Genomic DNA, 11,916 nt, shown 5'->3' with positions numbered 1-11,916 from the left:
GAACATACCTCATTGCTGTATAGCAAGAAACCGTTCCTCACACTGAAGTTTTCCTGTACTCCTCAGCTTCTGTGGGAACAGCAGTGGACCTTAGTTACAAACGCTAAGATCATCATCCTCCAGGCAGAAATCTTCATCTATGTTCTGCCTGAGAGTAAATAGTACAACACCGGTACCATTTAAAAATAAACTCTTGATTGAAGATAAAATAAAACTAACAGTTTAACACCTCTTTCACTTTACCCTTCCTGCTTAGAGCCGGCAAAGAGAATGACTGGGGGGTGGAGTTAAGGGGGAGCTATATAGACAGCTCTGCTGTGGTGCTCTCTTTGCCACTTTCTGTTAGGAAGGATAATATACCACAAGTAAGGATGAATCCGTGGACTCGGTACATCTTGCAAAAGAAATTAACACTGTTATACATGCACGGGTAGTGGTAAACTGGCAGCTAAAGGACTTAAAACCCCAACATTTTATTTCATGATTCAGATAGAACATACCATTTTAAACATTTTTCCAATTTACTTCTATTATCAAAATGTCTTTGTTTTCTTGTTATCCTTTGTTGAAAAGCAGGAAGGTAAGTTCAGGAGCATGCACGTGCATGCAGTACTATATAGCAGCAGTTCTGCAACAATGTTATACATTAGCAAGATCACTAGATGGCAGCACTATTTCCTGATGTGTAGTGTTCCAGACATGTGCTCTCTACCTCGCTAGATATCTCATCAACAAAGAATAACAAGAAAACAAAGCAAATGTGATAATAGAAGTAAATTGGACATTTTTTTTCCAATTCTTTTCTATATCCGAATCATGAAAAATGATTTGGGTTTCAGGTCCCTTTAAAGGATTACTAACTCCCCCCCCCCCCCCCAAACTGACCACACATATCTTATACCATACCTAAATATAACATAATGTACCTACTTTTTTAATAAAACGATGCTGCATATCGTTATAAAATATAGTTTTAATTTTTGGAGATGATGTCACAACATCCAACCCCCAAATATGGGCCATACATGCTCTAAATAAATGTCCAATAGTATCTAGATTTCATGAATAAATTATATGACAATTTTGTCCCCACAAAGTAATAAAAAACGCATGCGTATAAGAGAGGCTTTCCTACTCTCGGCAGAGACATCCATTGAGTGACGTCAAGGACGGGGATAGAGCTTGCGCATGCGCATTGCGGCTAAGTGCCGCCATATTCCAACTGAGGTTGTCAGCCCGGAATGGAAAACCTACAACGGTACCCACGGAGTGGGTTTGGAAACCAGTGAAAAATAAAATTGCGGCTAAAAAGATAGATATTTAAAAACAGAAGTGCATTAAAAAAAAAAATTGTTTCTAAACGTTTAAATGATTTTTGCTAACTTTGTTTTTGCTTAGTATCCCTTTAAGGCCGATTCCAAAGTCACCAGAAATAAAACTAAACAGTATATAACTATTATGAGACAAACTGAAGCTGGAGATATTACTTATTAAAATAAATACATAAAGTTTGAGAAAATGTAGACACAATATAATAACTAATTATTTTTATAAAAGTGTATAGAGTACTATACGTTGAGAAAAAAAAAACTGTTTGGCAAATAATATTTATTAATTTCCTACAAACTAAATATTTTACAAAATGTAAAAAAAAAAAAAAAATATAAAAAAATAAGGTGGAGTAGATCTTGTTTATATGATAATAGAAGCTTTAGTTTCTCATGGCCAACATTGAATTAATGTCCCAAATCAGATTCCGTAATTGATCCATAATCTGCTTCAACTGCTGATTCTTCTGTTTCAATTTCTGTAATAAAAAAAATTATCTGTAAAAATCTTAAAAGTCATAGCAAAAACATATTACATATACAGACATACAATTATACATATTTTTTTTATATGTTGGCATATATAGACCATACGTAAAATGTTAAAGGGATATGAAAACCCAATATTTTTCTTTCATAATTCGGATACAGAACTATACAATTTTAAACATCTTTCAAATGTACTTGTATGGTCAAATTTGCTTAAAAGGGACAATCTACTTGAAAACTGTTATTGTTTAAAGACAGATAATCCCTTTATTACCCATTCCCTAGTTGTGCAACCGACTTATATTAAGATGGTTTTTACCTCTGTTATTACCTTGTATCTAAGCCTCTGCAGACTACCCCCTTATCTCAGTGCATTTAACAAACTTGCATTGTAGCCAATTAGTGCTGGTTCTTGTATAAACAATATTATCCATGGGAGTGAGCACAATGTTATCTATATGGCACACAAACTAGCACTGTCTGGCTGTTGCACAAGATAAAAAAAGCTAATAAAAAGCACTGAGATAACAGAATTTATGTTTACCTGATAAATTACTTTCTCCAACGGTGTGTCCGGTCCACGGCGTCATCCTTACTTGTGGGATATTCTCTTCCCCAACAGGAAATGGCAAAGAGCCCAGCAAAGCTGGTCACATGATCCCTCCTAGGCTCCGCCTTCCCCAGTCATTCGACCGACGTAAAGGAGGAATATTTGCATAGGAGAAATCATATGATACCGTGGTGACTGTAGTTAAAGAAAATAAATTATCAGACCTGATTAAAAAACCAGGGCGGGCCGTGGACCGGACACACCGTTGGAGAAAGTAATTTATCAGGTAAACATAAATTCTGTTTTCTCCAACATAGGTGTGTCCGGTCCACGGCGTCATCCTTACTTGTGGGAACCAATACCAAAGCTTTAGGACACGGATGAAGGGAGGGAGCAAATCAGGTCACCTAGATGGAAGGCACCACGGCTTGCAAAACCTTTCTCCCAAAAATAGCCTCAGAAGAAGCAAAAGTATCAAATTTGTAAAATTTAGTAAAAGTGTGCAGTGAAGACCAAGTCGCTGCCTTACATATCTGATCAACAGAAGCCTCGTTCTTGAAGGCCCATGTGGAAGCCACAGCCCTAGTGGAATGAGCTGTGATTCTTTCAGGAGGCTGCCGTCCGGCAGTCTCGTAAGCCAATCTGATGATGCTTTTAAGCCAAAAAGAGAGAGAGGTAGAAGTTGCTTTTTGACCTCTCCTTTTACCAGAATAAACAACAAACAAGGAAGATGTTTGTCTAAAATCCTTTGTAGCATCTAAATAGAATTTTAGAGCACGAACTACATCCAAATTGTGCAACAAACGTTCCTTCTTTGAAACTGGATTCGGACACAAAGAAGGCACGACTATCTCCTGGTTAATGTTTTTGTTAGAAACAACTTTCGGAAGAAAACCAGGTTTAGTACGCAAAACCACCTTATCTGCATGGAACACCAGATAAGGAGGAGAACACTGCAGAGCAGATAATTCTGAAACTCTTCTAGCAGAAGAAATTGCAACCAAAAACAAAACTTTCCAAGATAATAACTTAATATCAACGGAATGTAAGGGTTCAAACGGAACCCCCTGAAGAACTGAAAGAACTAAATTGAGACTCCAAGGAGGAGTCAAAGGTTTGTAAACAGGCTTGATTCTAACCAGAGCCTGAACAAAGGCTTGAACATCTGGCACAGCTGCCAGCTTTTTGTGAAGTAACACAGACAAGGCAGAAATCTGTCCCTTCAAAGAACTTGCAGATAATCCTTTCTCCAAACCTTCTTGAAGAAAGGATAGAATCTTAGGAATTTTTATCTTGTCCCAAGGGAATCCTTTAGATTCACACCAACAGATATATTTTTTCCATATTTTGTGGTAGATTTTTCTAGTTACAGGCTTTCTGGCCTGAACAAGAGTATCAATGACAGAATCTGAGAACCCTCGCTTTGATAAGATCAAGCGTTCAATCTCCAGGCAGTCAGTTGGAGTGAGACCAGATTCGGATGTTCGAACGGACCTTGAACAAGAAGGTCTCGTCTCAAAGGTAGCTTCCATGGTGGAGCCGATGACATATTCACCAGGTCTGCATACCAAGTCCTGCGTGGCCACGCAGGAGCTATCAAGATCACCGATGCCCTCTCCTGATTGATCCTGGCTACCAGCCTGGGGATGAGAGGAAACGGCGGGAATACATAAGCTAGTTTGAAGGTCCAAGGTGCTACTAGTGCATCTACTAGAGTCGCCTTGGGATCCCTGGATCTGGACCCGTAGCAAGGAACCTTGAAGTTCTGACGAGAGGCCATCAGATCCATGTCTGGAATGCCCCACAATTGAGTAATTTGGGCAAAGATTTCCGGATGGAGTTCCCACTCCCCCGGATGAAATGTCTGACGACTCAGAAAATCCGCTTCCCAATTTTCCACTCCTGGGATGTGGATTGCAGACAAGTGGCAGGAGTGAGTCTCCGCCCATTGAATGATTTCGGTCACTTCTTCCATCGCCAGGGAACTCCTTGTTCCCCCCTGATGGTTGATGTACGCAACAGTCGTCATGTTGTCTGATTGAAACCGTATGAACTTGGCCTTTGCTAGCTGAGGCCAAGCCTTGAGAGCATTGAATATCGCTCTCAGTTCCAGAATATTTATCGGGAGAAGAGATTCTTCCCGAGACCAAAGACCCTGAGCTTTCAGGGGTCCCCAGACCGCGCCCCAGCCCACCAGACTGGCGTCGGTCGTGACAATGACCCACTCTGGTCTGCGGAAGCTCATCCCCTGTGACAGGTTGTCCAGGGACAGCCACCAACGGAGTGAATCTCTGGTCCTCTGATCTACTTGTATCGTCGGAGACAAGTCTGTATAGTCCCCATTCCACTGACTGAGCATGCACAGTTGTAATGGTCTTAGATGAATTCGCGCAAAAGGAACTATGTCCATTGCCGCTACCATCAAACCTATTACTTCCATGCACTGCGCTATGGAAGGAAGAGGAACAGAATGAAGTATTTGACAAGAGTTTAGAAGTTTTGATTTTCTGGCCTCTGTCAGAAAAATCCTCATTTCTAAGGAGTCTATTATTGTTCCCAAGAAGGGAACCCTTGTTGACGGAGATAGAGAACTTTTTTCTACGTTCACTTTCCACCCGTGAGATCTGAGAAAGGCCAGGACAATGTCCGTGTGAGCCTTTGCTTGTGGAAGGGACGACGCTTGAATCAGTATGTCGTCCAAGTAAGGTACTACTGCAATGCCCCTTGGTCTTAGCACCGCTAGAAGGGACCCTAGTACCTTTGTGAAAATTCTTGGAGCAGTGGCTAATCCGAACGGAAGTGCCACAAACTGGTAATGCTTGTCCAGAAATGCGAACCTTAGGAACCGATGATGTTCCTTGTGGATAGGAATATGTAGATACGCATCCTTTAAATCCACCGTGGTCATGAATTGACCTTCCTGGATGGAAGGAAGAATTGTTCGAATGGTTTCCATTTTGAACGATGGAACCTTGAGAAACTTGTTTAGGATCTTGAGATCTAAGATTGGTCTGAATGTTCCCTCTTTTTTGGGAACTACGAACAGATTGGAGTAGAACCCCATCCCTTGTTCTCCTAATGGAACAGGATGAATCACTCCCATTTTTAACAGGTCTTCTACACAATGTAAGAATGCCTGTTTTTTTATGTGGTCTGAAGACAATTGAGACCTGTGGAACCTCCCCCTTGGGGGAAGCCCCTTGAATTCCAGAAGATAACCTTGGGAGACTATTTCTAGCGCCCAAGGATCTAGAACATCTCTTGCCCAAGCCTGAGCGAAGAGAGAGAGTCTGCCCCCCACCAGATCCGGTCCCGGATCGGGGGCCAACATCTCATGCTGTCTTGGTAGCAGTGGCAGGTTTCTTGGCCTGCTTACCTTTGTTCCAGCCTTGCATTGGCCTCCAGGCTGGCTTGGCTTGAGAAGTATTACCCTCTTGCTTAGAGGACGTAGCACTTGGGGCTGGTCCGTTTCTGCGAAAGGGACGAAAATTAGGTTTATTTTTGGCCTTGAAAGACCTATCCTGAGGAAGGGCGTGGCCCTTGCCCCCAGTGATATCAGAAATAATCTCTTTCAAGTCAGGGCCAAACAGCGTTTTCCCCTTGAAAGGAATGTTAAGCAATTTGTTCTTGGAAGACGCATCCGCTGACCAAGATTTTAGCCAAAGCGCTCTGCGCGCCACAATAGCAAACCCAGAATTTTTCGCCGCTAATCTAGCCAATTGCAAAGTGGCGTCTAGGGTGAAAGAGTTAGCCAATTTGAGAGCATGAATTCTGTCCAAAATCTCCTCATAAGAAGAATCTTTATTGAGCGCCTTTTCTAGTTCATCGAACCAGAAACACGCTGCTGTAGTGACAGGAACAATGCATGAAATTGGTTGTAGAAGGTAACCTTGCTGAACAAACATCTTTTTAAGCAAACCCTCTAATTTTTTATCCATAGGATCTTTGAAAGCACAACTATCTTCTATGGGTATAGTGGTGCGTTTGTTTAGAGTAGAAACCGCCCCCTCGACCTTGGGGACTGTCTGCCATAAGTCCTTTCTGGGGTCGACCATAGGAAACAATTTCTTAAATATAGGGGGAGGGACGAAAGGTATGCCGGGCCTTTCCCATTCTTTATTTACAATGTCCGCCACCCGCTTGGGTATAGGAAAAGCTTCGGGGGGCCCCGGGACCTCTAGGAACTTGTCCATTTTACATAATTTCTCTGGAATGACCAAATTCTCACAATCATCCAGAGTAGATAACACCTCCTTAAGCAGGGCGCGGAGATGTTCCAATTTAAATTTAAATGTAATCACATCAGGTTCAGCTTGTTGAGAAATTTTCCCTGAATCTGAAATTTCTCCCTCAGACAAAACCTCCCTGGCCCCCTCAGACTGGTGTAGGGGCACTTCAGAACCAATATCATAAGCGTCCTCATGCTCTTCAGTATTTTCTAAAACAGAGCAGTCGCGCTTACGCTGATAAGTGGGCATTTTGGCTAAAATGTTTTTGATAGAATTATCCATTACAGCCGTTAATTGTTGCATAGTAAGGAGTATTGGCGCACTAGATGTACTAGGGGCCTCCTGTGTGGGCAAGACTGGTGTAGACGAAGGAGGGGATGATGCAGTACCATGCTTACTCCCCTCACTTGAGGAATCATCTTGGGCATCATTTTCTCTAAATTTTGTGTCACATAAATCACATCTATTTAAATGAGAAGGAACCTTGGCTTCCCCACATACAGAACACAGTCTATCTGGTAGTTCAGACATGTTAAACAGGCATAAACTTGATAACAAAGTACAAAAAACGTTTTAAAATAAAACCGTTACTGTCACTTTAAATTTTAAACTGAACACACTTTATTACTGCAAATGTGAAAAAGTATGAAGGAATTGTTCAAAATTCACCAAAATTTCACCACAGTGTCTTAAAGCCTTAAAAGTATTGCACACCAAATTTGAAAGCTTTAACCCTTAAAATAACGGAACCGGAGCCGTTTTTATATTTAACCCCTTTACAGTCCCTGGTATCTGCTTTGCTGAGACCCAACCAAGCCCAAAGGGGAATACGATACCAAATGACGCCTTCAGAAAGTCTTTTCTATGTATCAGAGCTCCTCACACATGCATCTGCATGTCATGCTTCCCAAAAACAAGTGCGCAATAGAGGCGCGAAAATGAGGCTCTGCCTATGATTAGGGAAAGCCCCTAGGGAATAAGGTGTCCAATACAGTGCCTGCCGGTTATTTTACATAATTCCCAAGAATAAAATAATTCCTCAAAGCTATGAAGTATAAAATATGCTTATATATCAATCGTTTTAGCCCAGAAAATGTCTACAGTCTTAAAAGCCCTTGTGAAGCCCTTTTTTTCTTTATGTAATAAAAATGGCTTACCGGATCCCATAGGGAAAATGACAGCTTCCAGCATTACATCGTCTTGTTAGAAATGTGTCATACCTCAAGCAGCAAAAGTCTGCTCACTGTTTCCCCCAACTGAAGTTAATTCCTCTCAACAGTCCTGTGTGGAAACAGCCATCGATTTTAGTAACGGTTGCTAAAATCATTTTCCTCTTACAAACAGAAATCTTCATCTCTTTTCTGTTTCAGAGTAAATAGTACATACCAGCACTATTTTAAAATAACAAACTCTTGATTGAATAATAAAAACTACAGTTAAACACCAAAAAACTCTAAGCCATCTCCGTGGAGATGTTGCCTGTACAACGGCAAAGAGAATGACTGGGGAAGGCGGAGCCTAGGAGGGATCATGTGACCAGCTTTGCTGGGCTCTTTGCCATTTCCTGTTGGGGAAGAGAATATCCCACAAGTAAGGATGACGCCGTGGACCGGACACACCTATGTTGGAGAAAAGGGGTTTAGAAACAGGCAAACTTAAAGGTTATAAGGAATATCAATACATTATGCAACGTTGGGGAATGGGTAGTAAAGGCATTATTTATCTTTTTAAACAATAAACAAATCAAGTAGACTGCCCCTATAATTATTGTGGTGTCCTTTGTTGAAGGATCAGAAATGCAATACTGGGAGCTAGCTGAACCCAGATGAGTCAATTACAAGAGGCATATATGTGCAGCCATCAATCAGCAGCTAGCTCCCGCAAGTACATCCCTGCTCTTAAGCCTTCCTAGATATAATTTTCAACAAAGGATATATCAAGAGAGCAAACAATTTTAATTTTGAGTTTACTGCCATTTTAAGAGGCCTTGGGAATTACAAAGGCATTGTCTATAATTTCACTTACTTATTTTTTTCAGTTTTTTACTACACAATTATTTAATATCTCAAAGTGTTCCATGTCACAGAAGAATTATCATCCAGTCAGGTAAAACAAACAAAATAATCAATAACAGTATATTACAAAGTTTTCTTTTTACCAAGCATAATTATACTTTTAATAGGGAATTCAATTTTGAGCTTAATGACCCTGTATATAAATAGAACTAATAAATAGCAATTTCTTAAAATGAAAATAACAAAAAAAAATTGCACCCAGAACTTGACTGAACACTGTTGAGAATGTAAAAAAAAAACTTGCTAGAGAAATGTAATATACAGGCTTTGTTTATGGCCTCTGTTTAGTATCAGAAGCAAACAGTGCTCCAGTGTCTCATGCTTTTAACTAATGTCAAACCACTTTGCCATAACAACTATTTGCAAGATTCATATTCTCAATTATTTCCCCAGGTATTCTTTTCTGGAGATAAAAAAAATGCATATGGCATACATGAAAACATAAATTAGTACTAGTAAAATGTGAGTGAGGCACACAATCTTTTTTATAGGACCTTAGAATATCTCAAAAATAAGTCTAGAACAGAGTAAAGATTTCCAGTACTTTGATCAGTGAAAGAGTAAATACATTTACATAACTTGATAGACATAGCAATAAAATAGCTTTATTAAAGCGACAAAAACCTTTTAATGTCTATTGCCTATAATAGGGCACTGTTTAAATATGTTAAAAATATTTTTTTACAAGTTTTAGGAAGATTATTGATGTCCTACAAGATATGTTTAAACAAAACATGTTTTTTCCTTTTAAAATGTATTCTTGGTTAGTGTAATCTAGCCATTTCCCATCTCCGCTACTCTTCATCCCACCCTAACCAGGAATACATTTTATTATTTGTTTATTTGTCATCATTGTGCACAAAGACTTCCTTCTACATTTATCAATTTTAAATACCCAAGTCAGGAATTATTTTTTTCAGAGAGACTGTGCATACTTTTCTTTTGAATGCTGACCTCTAATTTATGTACCACTTAAAATAATTAAATGCAGTTATACAGCCCTTTCCAAAGCATCCTGCAAATTAACCCTTTAAGGACACAGCTTTCAGTTTGCTCAATTGTTTTATGACGGAAAAATTCCGTCATATGTCCTTAAGAGGTTAATTTTAGTGTGTTGTGCTTGATAAAATACCAATCTGAAGTGTACTTTTCATTCTGTGTGACATTCACAGTCTGATGATGCTGGATGGGTCTAACTCACATAAAACATTTCTAAACATAACATTTCATATTAAGCCATATCAAGAAATCATTACCTTATTTACTTCCAGAATTTCTCTCTTTTCTTCACTTGCAAAACGAAGATGACTGGCAGCGCTACGGTCATCGTGTTTTGAGTACTCTTCTTCTACGTATGGAATAAGTTGCTGCAAATTAACACCATAAAGAGAACAGATATTAAATTCCAATTTATAATAAATAAGCTAACGTTGCTGTGTCTAGCAAATTAATTCTGAAAGGGAAGTAAAGATGTGATGTTTTCTATCACACACACCTTTAAATTATGAGTTATTTGTGCAATAATTCCTATTTCAAAAAAGTAATAAAAAAACTCAGTGCAACAAATGTTAAAAGATGTTATACACTAACTAGAAGTAGATTTGAAGCAATGCACAGTTCAGTATTCATGAATTAGAGACATGAACCCCAACATTTTTCTTTAATTGTTCAGATAAAAAGTTGTTTAACATTGTATGCTCTCAGTGGTGTATTTAGGTTTTGTGCTGCCCTAGGCACCCAAAATTCTGCTCCCTAAGGTTATAGGCCATAATATTTTTTGGTCAGAGAGTAATGTGAATTTTTTATGGAATTTCCAAAATAAATGCTCAGTCACATACATACACACAAAGTTATACACATACAAATGCATGCAGGCACACATGCAATATACCCCAAACACAGATTTCTTTAAACAATAATTCCCCAAACAGTGCTGAAAGCCAACAGAACTAAAGGCAATAGCTAGCTGAATAAAAGAAAGGTACAGAGCTACCTCTAAACCGTAAGCTCCGTGGGCAGGCTCTTATTATACCCTTTAGAATGTAAGCTCTTTGGGCAAAATCTCCCATTATATACCTGTATAATACCTTTAAAAGAACTGTAAGCTTTTTACAAATATAGCCACAAAAAGGTGCTGCCCCCTCCTAATCTGCTGCCCAAGGTAAGTGCCTTGTTTTCCTAGGCCTAAATACGCCCTTGTATGCTCTATTTTATTTCTATTATCAATTTTGCTTCCTTCTATTGGTATGCTTTATTGAAAGAGCAGCAATGCAGTACTGGGAGCTAGCTGAACACAACCCAATGAAAAAAGGAATATATGGGCAGCCACCAATCAGCAGCTATATCCCAGCTCCTAAGTCTACCTAGGTATGTTTTTCAACAAAGGATAACCTAAGAGAATGAAGCAAATTATATAATAGAAGTAAAATGGAAAGCTGTTTAAAATGATATGCCCTATCTGCATCATAAAATAAGTTTTTTGGGTTTCATGTCCATTTAATGCTGGGTGCTGCACTACTATTTTATATATTGTATGAGTGACACGTTTGTTGTTACGTGGTGGTAAACCAATTATAATGCAATGGTAACACCAAAGATGTAAAAAAAATATAAGTTAACAAATATTATAGTTAGGGTTTGCAAAATCTATTTACAGCAACTGTCACTTAAGTAATCTTGTTCACTTTCTCTCATTAGACGCCCCAAACTGACTGGACAATCATTTGAGAGTATTAATATGATGATAGTATTTATTAAAAACAAAATGGTCTTGTGTGACTAGCTAAAAACCTGTTGACAGCTGCTTTCTTCAACAATGAGCGAATGTGCATGCCTTTGTATGTATATAAATATATATATATACTGTGTATATATAATATATATATATATTTTTTTTTTATATTTTTTTTTTATTAAATATTTTTTTTATTTAAAGCAGATTAGTTTGATTAAAATTTTATATAAAATGTTTTTTTTTGGAGGAAAAATATATCTAAAGATAGTTTTCTATTTAAGATACATTAAATAACAGCAGAATGTTATAAAATAAAGATGCAAAGTTGAGAAAAAACAAAATGTATGCTTACCTGAAAAATGTATTTATTTCTTGACACAGTGAGTGCACGGATCATCATTAATTACTGTTGGGAATATCACTCCTGGACAACAGGAGGCGGCAAAGAGCACTTCCTTACCCACAACCCCCAGTCATTAGACCAAAGGAAAGGAGAGAAAGGAAATAACAC

General features: G+C 38.6%; 1 protein-coding gene across 1 annotated transcript in view; it reads right to left on the bottom strand.

Annotated features, from left to right (window-relative positions):
- Positions 1-955: 955 nt before the first annotated feature.
- The window catches only part of MED30 (mediator complex subunit 30), a 34,483-nt gene continuing 23,522 nt past the window's right edge, over positions 956-11,916 (bottom strand). The window contains exons 3-4 of the mRNA XM_053713199.1: positions 9,928-10,038; positions 956-1,807 (exon numbers count right to left, since the gene is read on the bottom strand). Coding sequence (XP_053569174.1) covers positions 1,712-1,807; positions 9,928-10,038 — 207 coding nt within the window. The 3' untranslated portion in view covers positions 956-1,711. The remainder of the gene's footprint in view (positions 1,808-9,927; positions 10,039-11,916) is intronic.

This window comes from Bombina bombina, chromosome 5, assembly GCF_027579735.1.
Source record: "Bombina bombina isolate aBomBom1 chromosome 5, aBomBom1.pri, whole genome shotgun sequence".
NCBI lineage: Eukaryota > Metazoa > Chordata > Amphibia > Anura > Bombinatoridae > Bombina > Bombina bombina.
This window is presented reverse-complemented; position numbering and strand designations above follow the sequence as displayed.